This window comes from Salmo trutta, chromosome 32, assembly GCF_901001165.1.
Source record: "Salmo trutta chromosome 32, fSalTru1.1, whole genome shotgun sequence".
In the NCBI taxonomy this organism is placed as follows: domain Eukaryota; kingdom Metazoa; phylum Chordata; class Actinopteri; order Salmoniformes; family Salmonidae; genus Salmo; species Salmo trutta.
Genome location: NC_042988.1, coordinates 13,282,384 through 13,309,837, shown reverse-complemented (window position 1 = coordinate 13,309,837; position 27,454 = coordinate 13,282,384). Strand labels below are relative to the sequence as shown.

The 27,454-nt window shown below is 42.1% G+C and overlaps 3 protein-coding genes and 1 pseudogene across 5 annotated transcripts; 2 read left to right on the top strand and 2 right to left on the bottom strand.

The window, feature by feature from the left end:
* Positions 1 to 889: 889 nt before the first annotated feature.
* Positions 890 to 5,765, top strand: LOC115171132 (receptor activity-modifying protein 1). Of its 2 annotated transcripts, XM_029727662.1 has the most exons (6): positions 890 to 1,063; positions 1,839 to 1,901; positions 2,263 to 2,313; positions 4,406 to 4,444; positions 4,705 to 4,876; positions 5,139 to 5,765. In XM_029727662.1, the coding sequence occupies exons 1-6, from the start codon at positions 1,000 to 1,002 to the stop codon at positions 5,386 to 5,388; spliced, it is 639 nt and encodes a 212-aa protein (XP_029583522.1). In that variant the 5' UTR covers positions 890 to 999; the 3' UTR covers positions 5,389 to 5,765. The 2 variants fall into 2 exon arrangements, with proteins under 2 accessions (XP_029583522.1, XP_029583523.1); XM_029727663.1 differs by lacking the exons at positions 890 to 1,063; positions 1,839 to 1,901; positions 2,263 to 2,313 and adding an exon at positions 3,626 to 4,086.
* Positions 5,766 to 16,636: 10,871 nt separating this feature from the next.
* On the top strand, positions 16,637 to 18,885 carry LOC115170669 (keratin, type I cytoskeletal 13-like; annotated as a pseudogene).
* Positions 18,886 to 21,982: 3,097 nt separating this feature from the next.
* LOC115171130 (DELTA-stichotoxin-Hcr4a) lies at positions 21,983 to 24,937 on the bottom strand. Its single transcript, XM_029727661.1, has 3 exons — positions 24,849 to 24,937; positions 22,945 to 23,081; positions 21,983 to 22,852 (listed from the first exon to the last, which is right to left on the bottom strand). The coding sequence occupies exons 2-3, from the start codon at positions 23,046 to 23,048 to the stop codon at positions 22,405 to 22,407; spliced, it is 552 nt and encodes a 183-aa protein (XP_029583521.1). The 5' UTR covers positions 23,049 to 23,081; positions 24,849 to 24,937; the 3' UTR covers positions 21,983 to 22,404.
* Positions 24,938 to 25,583: 646 nt separating this feature from the next.
* Positions 25,584 to 27,377, bottom strand: LOC115171129 (bryoporin). 2 transcript variants are annotated; one of them, XM_029727659.1, is made up of 3 exons: positions 27,193 to 27,377; positions 26,749 to 26,862; positions 25,584 to 26,235 (listed from the first exon to the last, which is right to left on the bottom strand). In XM_029727659.1, exons 1-3 carry the CDS (start codon positions 27,360 to 27,362, stop codon positions 25,809 to 25,811), a joined length of 711 nt encoding a protein of 236 aa, XP_029583519.1. In that variant the 5' UTR covers positions 27,363 to 27,377; the 3' UTR covers positions 25,584 to 25,808. The 2 variants fall into 2 exon arrangements, with proteins under 2 accessions (XP_029583519.1, XP_029583520.1); XM_029727660.1 differs by having other exon boundaries at positions 26,749 to 26,887; positions 27,193 to 27,301.
* Positions 27,378 to 27,454: the final 77 nt, after the last annotated feature.

Genomic DNA, 27,454 nt, shown 5'->3' with positions numbered 1-27,454 from the left:
AACTGCCATCTGTCAATAACAAAATCTTTTCCATAGTTGAACAATCTTCTATATTATAGTTCAGCCAACTTCGGATATCTTGGTGTAACTGCTAAGGTGTTGGTTGGACAGTCGTTGGACCAGGGTTTGTGTCCTGGTCGGTGCTAATCCTGAATTCGCTACACTGGTTCAGCTTAAATAGTTCAGCTGCAATGTGATTTCTAGTTTGCTCAACATTTGGGCATATTATTGTAGCTGAACCAAAATGAACTCTCAAGTTGAAATGTATGTTCCCTCAACCTAAAATTTTAAGTTGAGTGAACATACAATTCAACTTCAGAATTTATGTTGTTTTTGCTAATATGTAAAAAGAAAGAAAGACGCACACTTTAATTATGCTCCAACCGACATTTCAACGTCATTGATAATATACCCAAATGTTGAGCAAACTGGAAATTGTATTGCAGCTGCTTGCAGTGAGTATTTTAAGTTGAATCAACACATTTAGAGCAAAAATGGTTTTACAGTGTATTGGAACACATATTGGTCTGCAAATCAGTTTAATCACAGAATGTGAGCAAGTGAGAAAGGTACAGGGTCATCAGCTAGTCAGCAGTCTATTTTCAAAATGAAGACCTTCAGTGACTACTGTTCCTTCCAAACTCAACGTCTAATAGAGTGTGAGGAAGCATAGAAGAGAGAGAGACAGAGAGAGAGAAACCAGGGAAAAGAGTGTGAGGGAGAGAGCGAGCGAGAGAAAGAAAGAAAGAGAGAGAGAGAGAGGAGTCGGGTGAGAAGGAGAGAGAGAGAATAGGAGAGAGATGGATTGTATTGTAAGTGGTAGTGGGCTACAGTAGCTCTCCCCGTCTGGGGCTATCTGTCCCATTGTGGGAACCCGCCCAAGCCGCCCATCCTAGGAAATGAGAGCTTCCTGTTGTTTTATAGAGCTTTCCTGCAGAAAGGTTGAGATATGTAATCTGGGTCCACCAGGGAAGAGGAACAGAGCAGTGTCAGGCAGAAATGAAAGCCCCTAATCCGTCTCCCGTGTCTTCTTCTTGCTGCTTTCTGCCTCTTCTTCTCTGGGGTAAGTAGATGATTTACAGAGTACTATATGTATATAAAGACGGCCAGGGGTATGGAGAAGTATGTTGAACTACTGAGAGAAAAAGTATGTAAAATATTGCCCGAGATTTCACCTCTTACAGTAAGTGGAATGCTTAGAAGCGCACGCTGAAGTAAGGGATTGTAGTAAGAGCTTGGCAGATCTAATATTAGATTCTTGTTTTAAGTAGCCTAAACTAAGTGATTTTGATTTGTTAAAAACATTTTCATGCTCCAATGGTGAAGAAACAGAGGTTAAATATAGGTATGATGATGTTATGGATCTGGTGTCTTTCTTGAAGATTTTAAGCAGATTGTTGTTCTAATTTATATGATCGGTTTTTACCAACAAATACACAAGATATGTGATTGAGATAATCACAGTCTTCACAGAACACAATGTCACAATAACGGTTTAATAAGGAACACCTCAACTTTAGACACAATTTCCCAGATCAGGTCCCTCTACTTCAAAAAACAAAACAAACCAAGTTATTCAAAGACTAAATTAAATAGTTTGTGTTTGAGGAAATGGCTGAACTGAACTGTTTTCAGACTTTATTCAGAGAACAAAGGGAGGATACACTCCTTGCCACTGACCAGCTCTCTCTTCATTTGTCTCTCTTTCCCACTCCTCTCTTTCTGTCTGTCCTATATGTTCATCAGTCTTCTATATGTAAAAAATACATCTATTTCTTCTTGCTTTCTGTAAAGAACTCTCCATTGACATTGTCCCTGTTTTGTGTCTGTTTCTGTAGCACTGAGCTCTACAGCAACTGGTCTGATAGGACCTAACGAGGCGCCACAAGCTACCACACCAGGTAAATAACTGTGGTCCTCTTCTCATGGTCTCTACATCAACTAACACAACTCATCTATGTCAACTAGTGTTAAAGACCAAGGGAACAACAACAAATGTTTTTTGTTAGACTGTCTTCACTTTGATGGGGGTCCCTTTGGGGTCCCGTGTGGCTCAGTTTGTAGAGCATGGCTCTTGCAACACCGGGGTTGTGGGGTTTATTCCAACAGGGGACCTGTACAGAAAAGTATGAAAATGTATGCACTCACTAATGTAAGTCGCTCTGGATAAGAGTGTCTGCTAAATGACTATAATGTAAATGTACTGATGACTACATTTACATCAATACTTTGATTAAACAGTATGCTATTCTCATCAATTAGGTTTCACTTCACGGCATGACTCAACAACATATGCAAACTACGAATACCCCGGTAAGTTACCAGATTAATTGAAAATTTTTAGGCAACAATTTAACACCTATTTCACAATATTGGTATTACACAACATAATGATCACAGTTGGATTATGTTGGAAATGTTTCTAATGGTGTAACACCCCATTAATGTTCTAAACAAACATTACCATCGAGGTTTCTCTATCGCGCAACGCTTTGATGTGAAATTATATTTGAATCAATGGGGGACTTTGTTGGACAAGCACTGTAAACACATGGGTTCAGAACAGAACTGGCCAACCTCTTAAAAAAATGAAAGACAACCGAGATGCAGCTCTCTGCCAAGAGTCCTAGGCTTCTAGCATAACGTGAAGCCAAGACAAACCTGTGGGGAGGTCCCCAACAATGGGGTTAGCAGCAGCTGACATAAGGCCCATAATTGTCTGGGGTCAAAGGTTAACTGAAACCTAGTTTACAGGCAGCCCCCCCACCTGGTCTGCACTTCCTGTATTTGTTAACCATTCGCCCCATGTGATGGCTGTGTTCAAAACAAGAACTCTAGAGTTGTGAAACAACTGGAACTTTGGAGCAGCTAGTCCCCCTTCACTGTTCCTCACCCTACGATTTCCTTTTTTTCTCTCTCCGCTCCCCTCCAACTCACCAAACTCTGAGCTCCTCCTCTGCTGAAAAGACACATTTCCTGATGTCATTACTAAATCAAAACCGTTGCTCAGCGAACAGATGTGTTCAGGGGCCCAACCACATTGTGTAGCATAGATAGTCCTGAGAATATATCTTCAAAATCTTTTTAAAGTCACTTTAAATGTTATTATTTCATCCCAGTAATCGACAAAGACTTGTTATTTTGAAAAACATCCTTTTTGATAAGGAGCTTGAGATATGAATAATCGTTTTATTGATGATGAAGAAGTGGTCTAATGCGTTGTCTTTGAAAAGCAGTATGACACCGAGACAGTAGTCTGCTGTTGTAACAGTCATGCAGCTCCACATGGCTCAGGTACTACATAAAGATCCAGGAGGAGTCCACCCATATTCCCAGGCTTATCCTATTGTGTGAACGCTGAAAGTCCTAGTGAGTTGGAGATTTGCATTACTTGCCTGTGGCAAACAGCTGGCTGACTCTAATAACGACTTCCAGATATGATCACATTAACCCAGATATGAATCCACAGCTGTCTGCACAGCACACCCGTGCGTAGTCATGATTACATCCACCCTAAACGCCCTGGTCCTAAATGTTTACTTATGTTTCCGATTTGGCAGAGGCAGCCCTCAAGGCAAATAAATCACAAGCTGCAAGTCGGCCAGGCCTTTGACTGTGAGAAATGGAGACTAAAAAGCAGAACTAGAGTTAAAGAGTAAAGGGTTTTCAGATGTGAGTCCAGCCCAACTTGGGTGTGCTCACTTTTATTTGAGAGAGAGAGAGAGAGAGAGACGACAGTCTTTTGAGCCTCCACCCCTTTAAAAGGCAAGACAGTCCTAAAGAAATGCTCTGGAGAGGGGAAGAGCTTGCTGCCAAGGCGCAGGGCAGACAGACAGATCCTCGAGGAACATCTGGTAACCTAACAGCGGGTAACACCGATCTGACATCTGGTAACCGAGGGTAATGCCGTGTCTAGCTGCTTCCACCCCTGTCTAGTTTCCTGTTATGCCTTGCAGGGCTCGGTGCTAGAAGTTCAGGCTCAGTCTAGATGGTCGTCAGTCAGTAGGGGAAACTCTCCTATGTTCACTTTCTCTGACATGAAGGGAGCGCTTGTTTTCTTTGCGGTGCTCCTCTCTGTTCTTTCTGGTGAGTGTGTGGGCTCGGCCCCGGGCGGCAGCGAACGCACGTCTCGCGTTGCTGGACATTCAGATTGAGTTGCTGACACGATGTGCGGCAGTAAAGATAACATTCATTGCATGCTTCGTTTTGATTGGGATCTTAAATGTTACATTGATCATTTCAAAAACATTTTTAGAAGATTTGATCGTTCTTTAAAAAAGATGTTGAATGACACCGCTGTTCAGTCTGTCTGTAAGAGAGGCTGTTTTTAACAGACATTTCTGTTGTGATTATAACCATTGGTCAGTCAAATGTATACAAATGTATTGTCATTTTCTCTTCTTAGGTGCTATCCCCGAAGAGAGCGGATTCTCCAGTGGATTAGGTGGGCCATTATTACTTTTCTGACTCTACATGTAGGCCAGTTAATAGTGTTGAATCAGAGGTGACGCTGCTGTTTCCGCTTGCTGTTAAATCAACATAAGATTAGACTGGGACTTGTTAGTAATAATGTGTAACCATGAATCTTCTAGACATTCTTCTAATCCTTCATTTTATGGATTCATTTTAGATGATTGAATAATTTCAAAGAACTGATTTTCTAACGTTGCAGTATTCTCCCGCTCTCTTTCTCTTACTGTACAGGTTGTGGGAATACGTATGTTAACTGTGAACAATACTGTGAGTTTTGCGAGGCGTATCCCCCAAGGACGGAGTGCTATGCGACCTTATTTAAGGAAACCTGCTACAGACATTTTGTAGGTGGCATGGAGTCATTAAACAACACAGACTGGTGCAACTGGAACAATGTGAAGAGGTAGGCCTAAATGCTTATTTTAATCCACTTACTATTCTGTTGAATTTGTTTCTGATCCAACGTATCATGCCATTGGTCTTGCATTATCACACGCTTAGTTCAAACAGTAGTTTTGAGAAACCCAACACATAGTCAAGTGAAATCAGAGTTAACTCACTCATTAATGATACATCCATACCATGAAACTCTTAATAATGTCTTTCAGAGCACATAACGTTGCCCTCCCTTGTACTAATAGTACCCCTCCTATCCCTCCCTGTAGGATGTATAACACCTTCACCATGTGCACGGAGGAGATAGCAGAGTGTCTGCTGATCCCCTGGCCCAACAGGATGGTGGAGAATGAGTTTGTAAACATCCACTCTAGGTTCTTCCGGGACTGTCCCAACGAGGCGCTGAGCGACCCCCCGCCCAGCATCGTGTTTGCCCTGGTGATGACCCCCATCTGCCTCATCCCCATCATGGTGGTCCTGGTGGTGCTCAAGACCAAGAACGGAGATGGCAGCTCCTGATAGGACGTCCTGGATCAGTCCTCATCCACCCTGTCTCACCTCCATGTTCAGACTCACTCTCTCCATCCCCTGAGGATTCAAGACTGGGGCCATTGACTCAACTATTTTACAGAGAACTGCTTATCATCTTCCACCCGCTGATGATTGGCTTAGCTCTTTTGAGTCCTATCAAAACAACCTCACAGCCCAAACACCTGACACATGAGCTTTTTGGATGCACTGATACAGAATGAGTTGGACCACATGAGCATCGTCCAAGGATACAGGGGTTCAAGAAAGGGTCCATCTGTGTTGTGTAGCGTGTCAGGTCAACATCCTCTGGGTTGCTTCTTGAAAACTCATCTTCTCCTCATTCCTCGATGCTCCTCTAACCAAAAGTGGTGACAGCCATGCAAACGTTTCGACTCCCTACACACCTTAGGAAAGTATGTAAGATAGTAGGGTTTATGGACTTATGTCATTCTTGACAATCCATTCCATCACCATCGCCATCCTGTCCCAGATGTGAACCCTAACAGTGACTATGCTAAAATAGTTACATGTTTTACAATATTTTTATTTTATATAGTGGAATTCCTGCCCTCTGGCTGGGAAAACGTGAGTCTTGCATTGCTGGACATTCCAATTGAGTTGATAACCAATGACAAAGGACTTCTGTTTGAGGAATTCCCACTCTCCATTTACATTTTAGTAGACACTCTTATCCAGAACGACTTACAGTAGTGAATGCATAAATTTCATGCTTTTCATACATTTTCTTTTTCTCGTACTTGTCCCCCGTGGGAATCGAACCCACAACCCTGGTGTTGCAAACACCATGCTCTACCAACTGAGCCACACGGGACCATGTGGCTCACGGTCTGTACACTCAGAAAAAAAGGTGCTAACTAGAACCTAAAAGGGTTCTTTAGCTTTCCTCATAGAACCCATTGAAGAACCCTTTTTGGTTCCAGGTAGAACCCTTTTAATAGAACCCCTTTGGGTTCAAAGTAGAACCCTTTCCACAGAGGGCTCTACATGGAACCCAAAAGAGTTGTGCTTAGAACCAAAAAGGGTTCTCCTATGGGGACAGCCGAAGAACCCTTTTGGAACCCTTTTTTCTAAGTGTAGTTATCCGTATAGGATCTCCATCATGTTTATTTCTGTATGTAACTACAGAACAAAACGTGATATACCCTCTCACCTGGTAGCTATCCTGTCCTTGAATGTGTTTTGTGTATATTTGAGAGCCCTCTTTGCCCCCGAGTGTAGGGTTAAGAATGTATGTGGTATGGGGTGGGTGTAGGAAGGCCATGATGAAGGGGTTTGGCCAAGCATCAGTCTGTGTTGGGGTCAGGGACTAGACACAATGGGTGGGTAGCCTACGCCCAACATGTAGTCTATGAGATCTGTTTCCAGGAATTGTCTATTTCCCAGCGCCTCAACCTCTCTCTCTCTCTCCCTCTTGACAATGACGGTCCCCACTGTCGCCCATGATGTGCCAGTCGACGCATGCCTGAGAGTTGAATCAAGCATTTGATCAAAAGACTACAAACATTTGGTCTTCCCCCCGGCTCAGTGTAGCAGTGAGCACTGACTGAAGACAGAAGGAAAAACAAATGTTTCACTTTCCTCTACTTAAACGGTATAAGAACTGTTTGTTTCATTTTTTATTATGCTGTCGTGAATGACACTGAAAGCATTGAATTGCATTCAGTTTCAGAAACAAAGAAATATGTATGCTTATGTATTGTATTTCTGCTTTTACTCTGGTCATAAAACTTACTGGACTTTGTACTGTCTGTGAGAGGGGTGTGGGTCTTAGTCAAAGCATACCCTCTTTCCTTACACAATGTACTGTATATAATTATATTTTGCAATTAAATATATTAAAGCCAAATGCCTAATCACTTGACTTTGTTTTGTACGCTACGGAAATGGATTGCAGAAATAGATATTGTAACTTTTGTGAAGTCTCCTAACTGGATCTAATTGGTTTAAACCCCCTGCCTTAATGGAATGCACAGCTGATAAAGCCATGGATGATTCATCAGGTTTTTACTCATTCAGACCCAGTGCAGAGATGGGTGTTATTGGGAATTCTAAATAGACCCTTTGCCCCTTCACCCTATAGGGCACTCTTGTAGATATAAAATAAATAAATGAAAAAGTATTTACCCTGTCTTGTGACTGCATGGGTGGCATTTTCACCATTCTTTACTGCAGTCCTACAAGAGTCTATTGAAGATGTTTTACTCACAGAACATAGCTTGTGTGTTTCTGTGTGAGGTCTCCTCTCTAAGGAAGAAGTGACAGCAGCTGTGTAATCCCCACCCTTATCTGGCGTAGACAAGACAGTTGGGTGGACCTCTGTGTCTGTCTGGCTGGGTGGGTGGGGTGGGAAAGTGTGTTTGATGGCCCTTTTCCTCTCTAGAAGTCAGGTCATCCTCACCCCCGCCCTCCTAGTGACCCCACCCACCTCCAGTGTCACTCTTCAGGTCCCAGTGTGTCCGAATTATAGAATTTGAATTCCTAGAATGGACACTCCCATGGTCAGAGGGCATACTGTATGTCCCATGGTCAGAGGGCATACTGTATGTCCATTCTGTGAACTATATATGTATGGTCATAGCACACCTTACCATGCAGGACCAGCCAGTTAGAGCTGCCCATGTTTCTGCAAGGACCCAATATGCAGAGATCTCATAATACATGCAGATATCTACATCAGCGGCTGGCTTCCCACCTCTCCTCTTTTTGCCTTTGCTCAGGTTTTTGCTCCAACACCAAGCCATTGTGAGGTGTGTGTTTGTGTCGGTGGTTGTAGGGGTCATTAAAGAGACATGAGCTTCAGTAGGCAGATGATTGGAGAACGATTGCGCTCATAGCCTAGAAGCTCCACAAGTCACCCTCACAGCAGCTGTGAGAGAATACAGCAGAATGGGGCTGTCTGTTAACATCCCAAAAACAGAGGTCCTTTGTCAGGTCATCTGATCCTCCACCTGAACCACCAGCATTCTCCATCTCAGACTCCTCCTCACTTGCCATTGCACCACACTTTAAATACCTTGGAAGCAGTTTTTAACAACAGCAACCCGCACCTAGACACCAATGTTGCAGTCTACCAGGCAGTGTGTGTATCTACAGTCCTTTATGGATGTGAAACACGGACAGTCTTCAGTCGACACTTAAAACAACTGGAGTCTTTTCACATAAAATGCCTCCAACGCGTTTTGAAAGTGACCTGGCAGGACCGTGTTTCACACTTAGAGATCCTGCAAAGAAACAAAAGCATTGAGGCGTCCATCACCCACCAGCAGCTTAGATAACTCAGCCTTGCCATCCGGATGCTAGAGGACCGCCTTCCAGGGAAAGATGGAGTACAGACAGCTACAACTGGGCCGTCGCACTGGGCAGAAAAAGCACTCTAAAGGATCCCTTGAAGACCTCACTAAAGATGTCTGGGGTAAACCCTGCCTTCCTCGAGACTGTTGCCACGGACCATTCCATATGGCGTGGGCTCTGCCAACAAGGTGTGCAGTTGGCAGCGGAAAAAAAGGACTGAACGGGCCATTGTGTGCTCTGACTGTGGCAGACAGTGCATACCACATCAGATTATACAGTCATCAGCAAACCCACAAGCAGTCGTGGATGTCATCATCAATTGAGATGGACTACCTTAAGCAAAGTAAGTAAGGAGTAATTTAAGAGGCTTGCTTGGCTAGACTACTTGAAAAAGTGATTTCTTTCTTCTTGCAAAACATTGCCCTCTAGAGGTTAGTCCCTCAAATAACATTTCAAAGCTATTCCATCCAGATGTTCAACATGATTGAGACTGATTGACACTTACATTAATCTGATTTAGTTTAAATTTGCACATTTCTTAAAAAATAAATAATACAAAATAATAAGTTACATATGTCAATTTAACATCAGAGACTGAAACCCATTGAAACGCATTAGCCCCTAATGTGGATGCTGCCTCAAGCATAAGGGAGGGAGATCTGGATGGACGCTATCGTTGCACTTCCAGCAGCCCAGGCACCCAAATACATTTTACCTGCTCCTTCACGGCGTCACAGATCAATCAATAACAATACTCCAAAACAACCAATCCAAACCACTGAGTTGTCAACTCTCAAGTGAAGATGCCTTATATCATAACAGAGCTTGCGTTTGTGGATTATAGTGTCTGGGAGCAACTCATCTGCTAGATACAGGGAGTGAGGACAACATTTTCTAAAACCTTTGTTTCTTTATTCTTCAAAACCACATAATCAAACCAACTGTACCCTTAACACAGTGCTCTTCATACAGAGATCACAGCAAAAACCAACACTTGATATGAGATTAATCTACATGCATAAACAATAACAGCATGATGTTAAAGGGCAATTCCTCCTCTTTTCAACATCATTTTCATCATCTCCAGCACTGAACCGTTGTCTACATACACTATATGACCAAATGTATGTGGACACCTGCTTATTGAACACCTCATTTCAAAATCATGGGCATGAATGCGGAGTTGTCCTCCCTTTGCTGCTAGAACAGCAAAGGGGAAAAGACTTTCCTCTAGATGTTGAAACATTGCTGCGAGGACTTACTTCCATTCAGGCACAAGAGCATTAGTGAGGTCGGGCACAGATGTTGGGCGATTAGACCTGGCTCGCAGTCGGCATTCCAATTTATCCCAAAGGTGTTTGATGGGTTTGAGGTCAGGGCTCTGTGCAAACCAGTCAAGTTCTTCCACACCGAACTTGACAAACCATTTCTGGACTTCGCTTTGTGCACAGGGGCATTGTCATGCTGAAACAGGAAATGGACTTCCCCAAACTGTTGCCACAAAGTTGGAAGCACAGAATCGTCTAGAATGTCATTGTATGCTTCACTGGAACTAAGGAGCCTAGCCCAAACCATGAAAAACAGTCCCAGACCATTGTTCCTCCTCCACCAAACTTTACAGTTGGCGCAATGTATTTAGGCAGGTAGCGTTCTCCTGGTATCCGCAAAACCCAGATTCAACCGTTAGACTGCCAGATTGTGAAGCGTCATTCATCACTCCAGAGGACGCGTTTCCACTGCTCCAGAGTCCAATGGCGAGCTTTTCACCTCTCCAGCCGACGCTTTGCACTGCGCATGGTGATCTTAGGCTTGTGTGTGGCTGCTTGGCCATGGAAACCCATTTCATGTGCTGATGTTGCTTCCAGAGGCAGTTTGGAACTCAGTAGAGTGTTGCAACAGAGGACAGACAGCACTCGGCAGTCCCGATGTGGCCTACCACTTCGCGGTAAGCCACAGGAAGCTTCATGAAGTAGTCACCTGGAATGCATTTCAATTAACAGGTGTGCCTTGTTAAAAGTTAATTTGTGGAATTTATTTCCTTCTTAATGTGTTTGAGCCAATCAGTTGTGTTATGACAAGGTAGGGATGAAATAGAGAAGATAGCCCAATTTGGCAAAAGACCAAGTCCATATTATGGCAAGAACAGCTCAAATGAGCATAGAGAAATGACAGTCCATCATTACTCTAAGACATGAAGGTCAGTCAATCCGGAAAATTTCAACAACTTTGAAAGTTTCTTCAAGTGCAGTCTCAAAAACCATAAAGAGCTATGATGAAACTGGCTCTCATGAGGACCGCCACAGGACAGGAAGACCCAGAGTTACCTCTGCTGAAGAGGATACATTCATTAGAGTTAACTGCACCTCAGATTGCAGCTCAAATAAATGCTTCACAGAGTTCAGGTAACAGACACATCTCAACATCAACTGTTCAGAGGAGACTGTGTGAATCAGGCCTTCATGGTTGAATTACTGCAAAGAAACCACTACTAAAGGACACCAATAATAATAAGAGACTTGCAATCGACATTAGACCGGTGGAAATCTGTCCATTGGTCTGATGATTCCAAATTTTAGATTTTTGTTTCCAACGGCCGTGTCTTTGTGAGACACAGAGTAGGTGAGCGGATAATCTCCACACGTGTGGTTCCCACCGTGAAGCATGGAGGAGGAGCTGTGATGGTGTGGGGGTGCTTTGCTGGTGACACTGTCTGTGATTTATTTAGAATTCAAGGCACACTTAACCAGCATGGCTACCACAGCATTCTGCAGTGATACGCCATCCCATCTGGTTGGCATTTAGGATTATCATTTGTTTTTCAGCAGGACAATGACCCAACACACCTCCAAGCTGCGTAAGGGCTATTTGACCAAGAAGGACAGTGATGGAGTGCTGCATCAGATGACCCAGCCTCTACAATCACCCGACCTCAACTCAATTGAGATGGTTTGGGATGAGTTGGACCGCAGAGTGAAGGACAAGCAGCCAACACGTGCTAAGCATATGTGGGAACTCCTTCAAAACTGTTGGAAAAGCCTTCTAGGTGAAGCTGGTTGAGAGAATGCCAAGAGTGTGCAAAGCTGTCATCAAGGCAAAGGGTGGCTACATTGAATAACCTCAAATATGAAATATATTTAGATTTGTTTTACACTTTTTTGGTTACTACATGATTCATATGTGTTATTTCATAGTTTTGATGTCTTCACTATTATTCTACAATGTAGAAAATTGTAAAAATAAGGAAAAACCCTTGAATGAGTAGGTGTGTCCAAATTTTTGACTGGTACTGTATATATACGTATATATATATATATATACTTTTTTTGGTAGGGGGCCCCTAGTGGTCCTCACGGTCCAAACAAAGCATTGTCACGGGCTGGTCCACGGGCCCCAGTTTGGTCTGCCACGATATACATCTATATCTTCGGTCTCCCATCCAAGTTTCTCACCAAGCCCAATACTTCTAAGCTTTGATATTTGCCACTGACTATTACCATTGTGGTATCTTGAGAATGATTCTTGAGAGATCTCCAGATAAAGACTAAATATATTCACCGTTGCTATTGAAGTCATTCCTAAGGGTAGGTTTAACATAGCAAATGAAATGTGACCATACTTTATCACTCATAACATCAATGATGCTATTTAGGCCTATATCGCATTTGCGAAGTCATCAACTGATATAGTTTCAATTCAACCCACGGTTCAACTAAAAATATACACTACAAATAGGGCTATGATTTCAATCACATTTTATCTACAACTTAATAATGTACATGTTGGATTCACATCTCCATCTCAACCAAAAATCTAACAAAAAGAATAGGACTAAATCAAATCAAACTTTATTTAAAGTACATTTCAAGTCTGCTTTAACTGCATTTTTTTGGTTGAGATGGAGACGTGAATTCAATTGATCAATTATTAATTTGTCGACAAACTGGAATTAAAGCCAGACTAAGTCAACGGCACAGATGGAACTATCCAAGCAGAAGATACATCTCTATGTTGATATTTGGTTGTGTTGACAACCAACCACAATTCAATATCAGTTTTGCAATATTCTAAATATCCTGAAGTTAAGGCAAGCTTACAAACTAATGTGACAATATTTATTCAACCTTAAAATGAGTAACACATCCATAGCCACATTTTGAGTGACATTAACTATAAAGTGTCTTCTAATGTAATCACAGAAAGAGTGAAAGTTCAAGATCAAACGTTGCTATAATAATCTGCCCAGAATCTCCAACGCCATTGATCCCTTGCACCATGTACATTTAACGTAATCTCAACTGTAATCCAGGTCATTTGTTTGTGCTATTAGATGAAGCACAGTGATAACACATTAAGGTGTTGTATAAATAAACAAAGTATCTGACATTGTATTCCCATTCATTGTTCTGGTTTTAAATGGTTTAAAGTGCAGTGATAATAGCACATTTAGCTGACAACTAAACCAAAAACCAGACATTGTTTTTCTATTGGAATTTGGTTATGCTTCGTAATAACACATTGGGAATTCAACAAGCTTTTCGCTGGCTTTTTGAGTTCACGAAAATGGATCGCTCCTACAGAGTGAGTCAAGTGGCCATAGCTTGATATATAAAGCAGGCAGAGAGGCTTCGAGGCATTTAGTTCGATTGAAAAACGAGTGACCTAAGCGACTTTGAGCGTGGAATGATCGTCGGTGTCAGGCGCACAGTATCCAGTATCTCAGAAACTGCCGCCCTCCTGGGCTTTTCACGCACGACGGTGTCAAGGGTTTACTGAGAATGGTGCGACAAACAAAAAACATCTAGTCAGCGGCAGTCCTGTGGCTCAAAACAACTCGTTGATGAGAGAGGTTGAAGGAGAATGGCAATAATCATGCAAGCTAACAGGCCACAAACAGACAAATAACGGGGCAGTACAACAGAACAGTGGTGTGCAGAACAGCATCTCGGAACACACAACTCGACAATCCTTGTCCCGGATGGGCTTTTGCAGCAGATGACCACACAGAGTTCCACACCTATCAGCTAAAAACAAGAAGAAGCAACTTGAGTGGGCAGGTGATCACCAACACTGGACAACTGGGAGTGGAAAAACATTACCTGGTCTGATGAATCCTGGTTCCTGTTGCGTCATGCTGATGGCAGAGTCAGGATTTGGCGTAAGCAACATGAGTTCATGGACTCATCCTGCCTGCTGACGGTGGTGTACTGGTGTGGGGAATGTTTTCCTGGCACACATTAGGTCCCTTGATACCAATTTAGCAACAAATGTTTCCGACACATTGTAGAATCCATGCCCCGAAGAATTCAGCCTGTTCTGGAGGAAAAGTGGGGTCGGATGCGTCTACGTTGTAATCTCATTGATCATCGTCTGAAACAAATATTACCCAATTGTCCACTTTGAAATGACTTGGTGTGCCCAGTCAGTGGATCATCACTAAATACATTGCCCTTATTTCAATTGGGGATAGTTTTCCTGCTTGGTGATGGAAAGTCTACAAACCTGTCAACAGACCAGCCTACGTATTGAATACATGGAATTAGATTCTGAAGATACCAATGAATTAATCCATGCACACAATGTGCTAATTTCCTTTTTGATCAGAAACAATATTTGATTTGATGTGCATGAAATTGTTTGGTGAAATATGCATAAAGGAAAGTAGTTGCACCTTTTAATAGTTGTTATTCCTATTTTGATCATCATGATGTATTTTGATCGTCATGATGTGTCTGCATTGAAGATCTATTGATTACATCGGATGCAGACTAACTTTCTGTTTCTTTCAGCTTGTCCCAAGAGGCATGGCTGTGTTATTCTTTTTGCAGACGGTCGTGTTCTTTTGATAATGTATTATCATTATAGTTTTGATGAACGTATTTGCTGTTTAGAGAAAGCATTTACATTTTGAAAATACATTTGCTGTTATGCAAAAGACCACAGAGTTCCGTGCCTTGTGTACACTGTTTTGAAGATTGACAACATTGTTCAAACAGTGTTGTGAGACGTCTCAACGTGCAGATTAAAGTGAAGTGATTCAAGTCGAGTGATATAGAAGAGACTTCTCCCGGCCTCACCGTTTCCTAGATCTACTGCTGACATAGGCTGACATGTTGCTGGCGGCTGTTCTCTTCTCTTCTCCCTGCTTCCCTACCTGGGAAAGGACCAGAGGGTTATGCTACAAAGCAGGAACAATACGTTAGCCAGCTGACTTTGATAAACAACCCAAAACAACAATAGATTTGATGTTTCATTAAGAAAGCTCAACTAAGATATGTATATTTGATTGTTGATGCGTGGAACGGATGTGGGTAGGGCTAGGTCTACATAAGGGTGCTAATTAAAAAGAATTCACGAAAGCCGGCCGACACGTAAAGCTTATTAAATATCCGTGATACTATCAAGAGCAGTGTGCGGTTTCCTTTTTCCTTCATACTGTTGATTCCATTAGACCATGCCCATGCGAAGTGCATCTTTCTAAAAAAATACGAAGTTACTCAAGTCATTAGTCATCTCATCCATATGGTGTACACACCCCTCTATGGACCCGTTCACTTACGTAACACCAGTCATATCTGACATATACTTGGATTCATTTATGCTTTTCAAATCCTTTCATTTCACATTGGTGGGATAACCTACAGGCAGAAGAAGCTTAGTCTGTAAACACATCCAAACAGATCCAACCATGTGTTTTGATGCAATATGCAAATGATGACATTAATTAAGGTTACCAATTGCATTAGGGAACTAAATCTGTGACTGAATTGGTAGGTACAAGAACACAAACGATGTATACATTATCTGGGTATTTGCATTTCAATGCGAGTTCAGCCATAATTGGTCTGTGGGATTGTGCCTTGTTTATTCTGGTAATAACTGGATCACTGACTGTCTCATGGCGTGTGTGGGTCATGATCGGGATGGCCTGAACTCGATAGAATAGGCAAACTGCAGTAACTGCAGTCAAAACAAAGTGGAACAAACCCAGAGTGCAGTAACTTCACTCAGTAACTTAAGTTACTGCTGTTTGCCTTGGTTTTTACTTTGGATTTTGTAGCTACTGTAAATTTGACACTCTACGGTATTTTCTCTGAAACTGAAGATAATTGAACCAGGACACCAGATAAAACAGATACTACAAAACCTGATTTCGGTCTTAACTCAATTTTGACCAAATGTGCAGTTACTGCGGTTTGCAGTTGTACAGTAGTGTCAGTGGAGGCTGCTGAGGGGAGGACGGCTCATAATAATATCTGGAATGGTGTCAGTGGAATGGTATCAAACACATCAACAAGAGATGTTACTCATCCCCAATATGACAAGTTAGCAGAACACATAGCAACCAAAGGGAAACAGATTTGTTTTTATTTCATAGTCCTTTAACATGGACTCTGGAAAAACAAAGATAATCCCAGCAGGGTCAGAGTGTATGTCTGAGAGAGAGAGAGAGAGAGAGAGAGAGAGAGAGAGAGAGCGAGAGTCCCTGTGATCGTGAACATGAAAATACAGAGATGGCTCAAGGCAGACCGCAGTCAGCACATTCCACATGCCCATTAATAACAGTGTTTCACAGAGAGACCACAACTGCACACCACTTGCAGTGCATCTCCCACCAGAGACCATGCTTCTTGTGCTCTCTGAAGTCATCATGGCCACATTCTCCATTCGCGGCAGAAGCTTCTCATTGGAGTTGGGCTTTGCTCAGGAGCCTCCATGGGGAACTTCAACTCCTCATGCTCTGATATGAGCATGTCCATGATTTCCGGGAGGTCTGGAAGTGTGTACACAGGGACCGGGGGTAAGGGGATTCACATCTCCTCCACTACAGCCTCCTCCTCTGCTGGTGGGGGCCGATTCAGCTCCATGGGTGGGGGCTTTGGCTCTTGAGGTGGTGGAGGGATGATCTTCGGTGGCTTCTCCATGGATGGTGGGGCTGGAGGAGGCAGAGGAGCGCCTGGGTACGTACCTGGAGAGGGTAGCCACCCTGGGTGAGGCCAACACCAAGCCAGAGCTGCAGTTCAGGGAGCGGGGGCTCAGCCACGTCAAGGTCGACAGCAGGGACATCAGCACCCATCGACGAGCACCGCTCCAAGGTATGTTCCTTGTAGGTTTACTATGATGGCCAAAACATGCATGAATTAAGATGGAGAAAACTCACAAATACTGATAGATTTTGTGGTGTTACTGTACATGGCATTAATATAATTTGTGAGTGCTGGTCGCCTTTATTCATTAAACTCCCAGGTTACAGCAGCCGCCAGCCAAGGCCTTTACAATGCACAAGATTAACTAGAGTATCTGCAATTCGTTTCTGCATTTACTGAGCGCTGATGCATTCATTACATATTGTGACATATGCAAAATAACATTGGTGTCATGCCAAACTATTTAATGATGAAATTGAAAGGTGTCTCCAGTGGCATGAGATAATATAACCTGAAACCTGATACATTTCTCTGTGTGAAGTTCTTGGCAACCAGCACTGTAGTGGCTGAATTGGCCCTAACGGTGGATAACACCAAACTGGCTTCAGAATCCAGTGAGTCTGACATATAAGCTATTAGCAATTAGTTACACTTTTTACTCAAGATTGATCTGAATATTTCAGGAATGAATTAAACAACATTATTCCATAGCATTACAATTGCTGAAATGTCAGCTATCATAGATGTATTTATAGTATAATTTGATCAACTGGAGTCCAAACTAAGTGTCAACCACAAGGTTTGAGAGTGAGTTTGACCTGCGCCAGTCTGTGGAGGCTGACATCATGGGGGCTGAAGAGGATGCTGGGGGTGATGTCCCTGGCCAGGAGCGACCTGGAGATGCAGCTGGAGGACCTGAAGGAGGAGGTGGTTTACCTCAAGAAGAACCATAAGAAGGTAGATCTCTTAGTACTGTAGGGTAGCCTGGTCCCAGATCTGTCTGTGCTGTCTTGCCAACTCCTATGCTGATACTACTGTAATGTTGTTGTTGATGTTGTTGTTGTTTCCTAGAAGACCATGTGGTTCCGTGACCCGATGAGTGGTCAGGTGCAGGTGGAGGTGGACAAGGCCCCGGCCCAGGACTTGTACACTGTCATCACTGAGATCAGAGAGCAGTACCAGGGCTTGGTGTCAAAGAGCCGTAGAGAGACCGGGGCCTGGTTCAAGAACAAGGCAAGGGGACAAACGCACAGACATAGATTACATCCCAAATTGCACCCTATTCCTGTAGGGTGCACTACTTTTGACCAAGGCCCATAGACTCTGGTAAAAAGTAGTGCACTATGTAGGGAATAGGGTGCATTTGGGATGCAACCACAACGTATGACAACAGGGACCTGAATACATAACATTTCAAGATTATTATTTCTATTCAAGAAATAACAGTATTGATGCTTTTTATTATTATGTTTTCATATCATATATTTTATATGATATTGATATATAATGTTTATTCGTGAGTTAATGATTTTGACCTGTGTGTGTCGGTTCCCTCAGGCTGAAGTGGTGCAGCAGGAGGTGAGCTCCAGTACTGAGGTCCTGCAGACCACCAGTGTAGAGCTGAAGAGCGGCCAGTCCACCGCCAGAGACCTGGAACTGGAGCTGCAGTGTCCCCTCTCCGTGGTAAAGTGGCATTCCCAACACAACCGACTTAGAACTTCTTGGATAGAAGCACTTTAGTTTCTCATTTACCTATCACATTATAACTCTCAGTTTGGACCCTATGATTTACTATTACAACATGCATCATGTTACTCAGAACAAATAGGCCTAAAGAGTTTCAAAACAAGCCACAAATTATTTTTACAGTTCCAAGGATCACTTCAGCTAAAGACATCACAACTCTTGCCCCTTACTTGTCTGCTGTAGGGATTGAACATACATCTATTTGGAAAATAAAATGCAAAATGACCTCCAGAAAAAAAGTGTCCAAGTCAGACCTAACCAAAAAGGAAAGAAGAATCAGAGTTCAGCTCAGTTCTCACTGTGTGTCTGTGGCCCTGGCCTTGTAGAAGGCTCTACGGAGGGGAACCTCGCGGAGATGGAAGCTTGCTACGGAGCTATAATGATGAGCCTACAGGCGTCAGTGACAGATCTGGAGAGCCGGCTGACCCAGATCAGGGCAGACACAGAGCGCAGCTCCCAGGAGTACCAGGCCCGGCTGGACATCAAGACCGCAGTCTGCTGAAGGGAGGAGACATTGGGTGAGCTGACCTCTCAACTCGAACCCCTTGACTCTCAGTACGACATCAGCCCTCCTCCTCTCTGATGAAGGCTGTCTTGAGGATATTGTGTCCTTTGAAATCTGTTATCATGAGATTTTGGTTCATTGTGCTGACATTTGGGATATTTCTAAACTTTCTCCTCCTCTTTTATCCTCATTTTTGTTCAATGGCAGCTAACCATCAAGTTAGAAGTACCTCTATATATTGTGCCCAGTATTAGTTAGATAAATGCTCCCTAACATTCTGTTGTACAGTAGAGCAGTGTGAGTCATTACCTTGGACAGCCTCTAGGTGGCAGTCTTTGAAAGCAGATAAAGATGGCTCTCAGCACTTTACAGTAATACAGAGCACTGGGATAACACAATAAATTGGTAACGTTAGTTCAGACCATGGAATGTTTTAGCAGATGAAGGTGCATTATTATCTTGCCAGTATTATGTTTAACACCAGACACAGGAGAATGTTCAGCTCTAATCAACTGCTTCTCTTCAAATCAAAGAGTAAAAGTACAGGAAATCAGCAGGGACTTTAGCTGACTACCAAATGACTGCTGTGATACTGGCTTATGTATATGTTGTTGTGCTTTGGCTGTTGTTGTAGAAATATACTAAATGCCAAGCTTACTATTGTATTAGTCTATGCACTCACACACACACACACACACACACACACACACACACACACACACACACACACACACACACACACACACACACACACACACACACACACACACACACACACACACACACACACGTGCGCACGCGCACACGCCCACAAGCACACGCACACACGCACACATGCATGCACGCACACACACACACACACACACACAAACGAACAGACTCACGAATGTAGTCACGCACACACGCAGGCACGCACCCAAAACACAATCACATACAACACAATACATGAAAGCATGCTTAAGTATATGCAGGTGTATGAGTGAATACATGTGGGAGATTGAAAGAGGGAGAATGTGAAAGGAGGGAGTTTATCCTCTTTCAAAGATGTAACAGACAAAAAGCCCTGCTTAGTGTGCCGAGTGGCCCCATCTGTTATAGGCGGCTGTGCCTGTCGCTCTTTCAATGCACCACTCAAGAATGCTTCTGAGATTGAGCCTAAATAGAGTTAGTTTATGCTTCTATATTATGTAAATGCTACAGCGGGAAGAGAAACCTTTGATCAGGGCCTCTTTGTGGCGGTAACCAGTTAACGCAGCTAAAGCAGAAGGAATCTACCGCACGGGGGGAAACAGAGTTTGAAATGCAGAGTTGGAATTGTAAATGGATTTGCTGTTAGAAACGCAATAACATCTGTCTGGGATGTGATTTAAGAGCTTCTGCAGCGTTCTCTCCTAGCAGTACCCTCATTTTCACAAGGTTAATAATGATTGCGTCCCTCCAAACGTAGCAGTACTATTAGCATAATAAGTGTGTACTCCATGTGTGTAAGTCACTCCCATTGTGGGACTGGTGCAGTATTGTTGATGGTCTGAATGCATTTCAAGAAATACCCATGCCTCTGCTTTTAGGGCTAGTGAATTAGAATTAGACTGTAAGTTGAAGTGATAGTGGTTTCTTCTCTGTGTTGGTATTTAGTGAATGATAGCTGTTAGGGGGAAGAGACTTCCTATTCACTGGCTGTCATCTCCTCCGCCAGGCCCCCGAAGCAGTCGGCAGGCCTACTGTTCCTCTGAAGAGCCTTTCAAATGCTACATTTGCTTTCAGTAGAGGTTTAATATTGACATGGTTGTGCTTCTCAAGGGTTACTCTAATGCAAACTGTGCATTATGCCTTCAAACATTTTAGGAAAACATATTGTGGTGGAATAGGGTGTGCCAGGCATGGCCATTGACTCACAACAGCTCTGTGAGTCACTCATCTTGCTACAGGTACACTATAGTTTAGCTGATCACAGGTACCCTCTACAGACTAAGCCCTGTTTAAGCCGGGGCCAGGGGGGGTTCTACTAAACTACAGTATATGAGTATATATGTTTTAAGAAGGTCACACCAAGGATAATTGCCTATTTGATACAGAATTTTAACACCCCTTGAAGTATAAGAAAATATATGAAAAAATGATTTGATTAAAAATGTAATATAGCCTTATCTATAACCAGTGGTGTAAAGTAAAAAATGCTTTAAAGTACTACTTATGTAGTTTTTTTGGGTATCTGTATTTTACGTCACTATTTATATTTTTAGCAACTTCTACTTTTACTTCACTACATTCCTAAAGTAAATTATGTACTTTTTACTCCATACATTTTACCTGACACCAAAAAGTACTCATTACATTTAGACAGGGAAACATTTCTGTGGCTTAACCAACAAGGCTCGTCATTTAACAGTTTTATTCATATTTACAGATGGCATACAAGTTTGTTATCAAGGCACATAAAAGTTCACATGTTCGAGAAGGCATTTCTGCCAAAAAACACATTTTGATAAAAAAAAAATGTTCTTTGTTCAAACGGCTCTCCTGTGAAGTCGTGACTTGTGACATATGCCTAGTTTCCTGAATCGCTTCACAAATGGTCCAATTCACACACTTATCAAGAGAACATCCCTGGTCATCCTTACTGCCTCTGATCTGGCGGACTCACTAAACACAAATGCTTTGTTTGTAAATTATGTCCGAGTGTTGGAGTGTGCCCCTGGCTATCCGTCAAAAAATAAACAAGAAAATTGTGCCATCTGGTTTGCTTAAAATAAGGAATTTGAAATGATTTATACTTTTACTTTTGATACTTAAGTATATTTAAAACCAAATACTTTTAGACTTTTACTCTAGTATTTTACTGGATGACTTTCACTTTTTCTTGAGTCATTTTCTATTAAGGTATCTTTACTTTTACTCCAGTATGACAATTGACTACTTTTTCCACCACTGCACATAACCTACATGGTATGCAATGCATAACGTTATTCAGAAGCTGAAGACTTCATATCAGTATTAGCTATCCATTAAAGGCCAGAATAATTTTCCTTCAGGGGCAGTGTTGCATAATATTTCCAGGCTCAATCAATAGAGAGAAACTCATCATACACAAATAGCTTTAGTAAAACAACCACATTTATTCCATATACTAGTATTGCCATAAGAAGATACAGACAGAGACAGCTCCTGGCCATGTGTTGTTAAGTAAGCTATGCACCCTCGTCCTCCGGTGAGTCATTGTTTGATTTACATTTCTAGAGAAGATGCCAGTTGAAAGAGGATGCTACTGAGAGATGAACAGTGACTTCTACAGAAAAGAGCAGATATCGCTTCTGCCTGGATTCATAAACAAACTAAACTGTGATCTTAAGCAGATTTACTGAAAGGTAATGTCTTGAAATTCAGACATGTCAGCAACAAAACATACAAACAGTAGCAGTACGGCAGGATAGTAATATCTATTGGTGGATGGATTGGTTACAGAGGTACGACACATACTGTAGTGCTGGTGGAGAGGGTGGAGACTGGAGGTTCCCCTTAGTGGGCCTGCTGGCTGGGAGTGAACAGCTTGTCCCATACCTCCACCTTCATGATGGCCCTGCCCATGGGGGACATGGTGACCTTGATGTCCAGGTAGTTCCCTTCATAGCTGATCCCTGAGCCATTGGCTTCTTCTCTTATGAAACCTTTCTGGTTCTTTTCATAGTACATCTCTTTATACAGTGACTCATCACAGGCTCGGCCCTTGTTGAAGATGCCCACAGCGAACCAGTTCTTGTAGACGTTGTAGTCCCAGGGCACACCGAACATGAGGGCCACCGTCTCGATGTAGTCGTTCCGGGACTTCTCAAAGAGGTCATAGGTCAGAACGCCATAGCTGCCCGTTGCCTTGGCGCTTGATTTGCTGAATGTGCAGACTTCGGTCTTTAGGGGTCGCACTGTGGGCTGGGGAGGGTTGTAGGTATCCCCACTCTCCAGGAATACCCTAGTGAGGACACACGCACAACGTTACGCTTTCAACATTTCCTTGAATGTACAGTGTGACAATAACAATAGTTTGGGAAAATGTGTACTCACTTTGGGTTTATGAGACAGTAGTTGTTTGTGAGATTGGTGATCTCAATTGTGACATTCCTCCTGCTGCTCAGGTTAGCTACCACGGCCTCTGCTGTCTCTGCCATTTTGGAGTGGTTCTGATATGTACCTCTTTATTTCTATAATACAGAGACTAGATGGGTTAAGCCTTTCAGTTAGACTGCTGTGCAGAAATACATTTGTGATTGACCCCCTGGAATACAAGAGGATCAGTATTCATATCTGATCCAATTCCATCCAAAAACGTACTGTAGTATACAGTTACTGTAAGTTTCCCTCTGAAAACATTCACTCTTCGGTACAACACGCCCTGCTCAGTGTCGCAAGGTTTTTTCTCAGAATCAAATACAGTAGCAAACGTTTAAAATTTCAAAAGCAATTTCTTCTCCTCTGTTTTGCCTCTCTCCTCCGCCGTTTGCCTGATGACACACGACACGCACAAGTTTTAAACAGCGAGTTTAGAATGGGAGATGTAAGAAAAGCCTGAGAGCCTGTGTGTAATAAGGAATATTTCAAAGCAGTTCTCAACAATAACTGAATGGCTGCTCACTCTGCTCGGCTCATTAGGAAGCCTGGCTCTTTAATTACACTACTAAGTAATCGTGCAATAACCCGTTTAGAGAGGGGAAACCTAGAGAAAATCATCTCCACTTTCATTTGCAGGGAAACGGACACAAATCAAACGGATGTCTCACATGTAAACTGCACTAATAGATTCACATATGCCCAATAATGAATCTATAAATTGTCATCATATCAATGGTTACCAGGGGAGAACCAAATGGAAATAAGATTTGCGTTAAAAATGATCATGGGAAGGGATCAAATGTAGGTGGAATACTGTCACCCTTACAATTCCTATATAACCTCTAGTTCTACTTATTCCAATAATACCCATAGTGGTCATGAAAAGGAGTAATATCTTACCTGTAAAAGTAAAAGGAGTAATATCTTACCTGTAAAAGTAAAAGGAGTAATATCTTACCTGTAAAAGTAATAGGAGTAATATCTTACCTGTAAAAGTAAAAGGAGTAATATCTTACCTGTAAAAGTAAAAGGAGTAATATCTTACCTGTGAAAGTAAAAGGAGTAATATCTTACCTGTGAAAGTAAAAGGAGTAATATCTTACCTGTAAAAGTAAAAGGAGTAATATCTTACCTGTAAAAGTAATAGGAGTAATATCTTACCTGTAAAAGTAAAAGGAGTAATATCTTACCTGTAAAAGTAAAAGGAGTAATATCTTACCTGTAAAAGTAAAAGGAGTAATATCTTACCTGTAAAAGTAATAGGAGTAATATCTCTTACCTGTAAAAGTAAAAGGAGTAATATCTTACCTGTAAAAGTAAAAGGAGTAATATCTTACCTGTGAAAGTAAAAGGAGTAATATCTTACCTGTAAAAGTAAAAGGAGTAATATCTTACCTGTAAAAGTAAAAGGAGTAATATCTTACCTGTAAAAGTAAAAGGAGTAATATCTTACCTGTAAAAGTAAAAGGAGTAATATCTTACCTGTAAAAGTAAAAGGAGTAATATCTTACCTGTAAAAGTAAAAGGAGTAATATCTTACCTGTAAAAGTAATAGGAGTAATATCTTACCTGTAAAAGTAAAAGGAGTAATATCTTACCTGTAAAAGTAAAAGGAGTAATATCTTACCTGTAAAAGTAAAAGGAGTAATATCTTACCTGTAAAAGTAAAAGGAGTAATATCTTACCTGTAAAAGTAATAGGAGTAATATCTTACCTGTAAAAGTAAAAGGAGTAATATCTTACCTGTAAAAGTAAAAGGAGTAATATCTTACCTGTAAAAGTAAAAGGAGTAATATCTTACCTGTGAAAGTAAAAGGAGTAATATCTTACCTGTAAAAGTAAAAGGAGTAATATCTTACCTGTGAAAGACTTTTCTCAGCGTGTTCTCTCAGCTCTAGAGTTTAGTTTAGTAAAAACGCACCTGAAAGGAGGGACCTTTTTTTTTCAGTCCAGGAAACAGTTTCACGTTTCACTACAGACACGCTCAGAACCCCCCCCCCCCCCCCCCCCCCAACAACATTATGTTGTCTAGCTCTGTGGGAACGAGTCCGTACCACACCCTAATCTGGGTTGGAGCTGGCAGACCAGAACAATAGATGGTTCCTGGTGGATAAAGGCCCGTTATGTAGCAGGGAGCAGTCCCTCTACAGTATACTCTGTTTCTCATGATAGATTATGTGTGGCTGGATGCTTGACTGACTTGGAGGAATTGGGTGATTCGTTGCAATGGCATTGTGCAACAGAGGCACTGAATAAGCTGAACAAGTAAATACATGCACCCCTGAAGCTACGGTCATCTCTTATATGGTGCAGTTCTATAGGGCGTTGGACACGGCAAGAGACCAAGAACCATATGAACCCTGACAGGATAATGATCAATTCTGAGCCAATAGTCACTGAATCACATTGCATTATTGTATTATGGCTAGTATAAAGTCTCTTTATGATTCATTGAAAACTGACAGTTCTTGGAAACTGAATTCAATGTATAACCATTTATTCTTAATGGTAAATATTAATGATACATGAAACTGTTCAGTAGATCGGCTGTGTAAGTACATGTTAAAGGTTATCACTAAAACATCTTACACCAATTCATTGTTAAACATTTTATTAAAACAAACATGTACAGGTGCAGAAAAAGACACAGAATCAAGTATTGTGAACAATTAGACAGTAATATCTTCCAGTTGATAAAGATTTATTCATTGGATCACATTAACCACCTAAGTTGGTTGATTCGTTCATTATTATATTTAGTACATGATTATGTATCAATATAAACTCGTTCCCTGCTGTGAGTTGGTAAAATAGCTCAGCTACCCCATTTTATCATAGAGCTCCACCTTAATGATGGACTTTCCAACATTGGACATAGTGGCCCTCAGGTCTACGTGTTGGGCCTTGTACTCCACCCCTGACCCACTGGCCTCTGATCGGGCAAACTTGCTGAAGTCCTTCTCCTTGTACATGTGGTTGTACAGTTGCTTGTCGCAGGCACGTGCCACCTCGAAGACGCCCACCCCCAGCCAGTTCTTGTAGAAGTTGTAGTCATAGGGCACGGAGAACATGATGGCCATGCGTTCTGAGCACACACGGCTCTGCATGTGGAAAAGGTCGTAGGTCAGGACCCCCACAGCGCCCGTGGCTGTGTCGTCATCCTTGGTGAAGGAGCACACCTCTGTCTTGGTGGTGCGGACGGTGGGCTGGGGTGGGTGGTAACAGTAACCACTGGACATATACACCCTGGGGGGTAGTAATGGGAATGGGGTGTCATTAAAGCTCTAATTAATTATCTGAACATTCATGTTGCTGATAAAATGCAAAACCTTACAACTGGACTTAAAGTTGTGTGAAAATACACTTTTTAACTTCTACGATCACTGTCCCTCTACTTTTAGTCATTTCACTATTCTTTCTTTCTGTCCAGCCACTCTGTGCTGATGGATGGAGTGTGAGTGCTGCTATGGATTCGTAAGCAACACAGAGTGAGCCAGTGTGCAGTGTGCAATGAGCCACATTGTGTCAACTCATGATGGATAGGTGGATGTACTCAAAGCCACGTTACACATGAAAACCACCCATCCAAGAGAAGCCTGACATAAAATATATTTACTCGGAGAAATTCCACCGAAAAGTAACAGACAAATGACAATCTGGGGATGGTCAGCTGGTTTGTTATTTGGTTAAGTAATTTAATTTCCATAGTGGTATAGTGTATGAAATGTAAGGAGATTAGAGTATTGAATGCCAACATACTTGGGGTTGATGAGACAGTAACCGGTGGTGACATTGGTGAGCTCTATAGTACAGTTCCTGTTGGTGGTTAGAGTGGCTGAAACGGCCTCTGCGTTCTCTGGCATCTTGGCTGGTCTGAGCGAGTTAGAGGGAAAAAAAGCTGTATAGTGTTATTTAGATGTGTGGAAACAGAGTACGTCTGGAGTGTAAAGATAATGACAGCTGAAGACATAATATTTCTCTCATGAGAGTAGCTTTGCCAACACAATCAAAATAACATTCATTAAAAATCTCTTTAATCTTCCCTTCAAACTTGAACCTCAGAACGGTTTGCAGGCAGATGCATGTTTCTAAAAGTCTAGGCAAGGTAGCAAACAAACCGTTCTGATCCCAATGCATCGCTTGCTAAATATTGTAGCAGGCAGAAGATGTGAATTATGATGAAGACAATGTAAAGATATTTACCTTCTAAGTGCAGAAAACTCCAGTTGTGTCAGGCAGAGTAGAGTAGGTTCGTGTTTCCCCAGACTGGTGGAGGAGAGGAGGAATTGGCTGAAGTCACGCCTACTCCGATTACACTTTTGCGTGTCCGTGCACAAACACAGGTGTGGCACGGAACACAGAAAATGAGGCATACTTTTGAACGAGAGCAGCCGAGAAAAGAACGAAGAACAGGAAATACTGCATACCAATGTAATAGTTTTGACTTTTCCTGTATTTATTGGTG

Bases quoted from the DNA above. Each gene is read 5' to 3' on its own strand.
- LOC115171132 (XM_029727662.1), top strand. From the start codon at position 1,000: ATGAAAGCCCCTAATCCGTCTCCCGTGTCTTCTTCTTGCTGCTTTCTG. The intron at 1,902-2,262 runs GTAAATAACTGT...CTCATCAATTAG, and splicing joins GCCACAAGCTACCACACCAG to GTTTCACTTCACGGCATGAC. The intron at 4,877-5,138 runs GTAGGCCTAAAT...CCCTCCCTGTAG, and splicing joins AACTGGAACAATGTGAAGAG to GATGTATAACACCTTCACCA.
- LOC115171129 (XM_029727659.1), bottom strand. From the start codon at position 27,362: ATGCCTCATTTTCTGTGTTCCGTGCCACACCTGTGTTTGTGCACGGAC. The intron at 26,863-27,192 runs GTAAATATCTTT...TAACTCGCTCAG, and splicing joins GAGTTTTCTGCACTTAGAAG to ACCAGCCAAGATGCCAGAGA. The intron at 26,236-26,748 runs GTATGTTGGCAT...ACTACCCCCCAG, and splicing joins TACTGTCTCATCAACCCCAA to GGTGTATATGTCCAGTGGTT.
- LOC115171130 (XM_029727661.1), bottom strand. From the start codon at position 23,048: ATGGCAGAGACAGCAGAGGCCGTGGTAGCTAACCTGAGCAGCAGGAGG. The intron at 22,853-22,944 runs GTGAGTACACAT...TGTCCTCACTAG, and splicing joins TACTGTCTCATAAACCCAAA to GGTATTCCTGGAGAGTGGGG.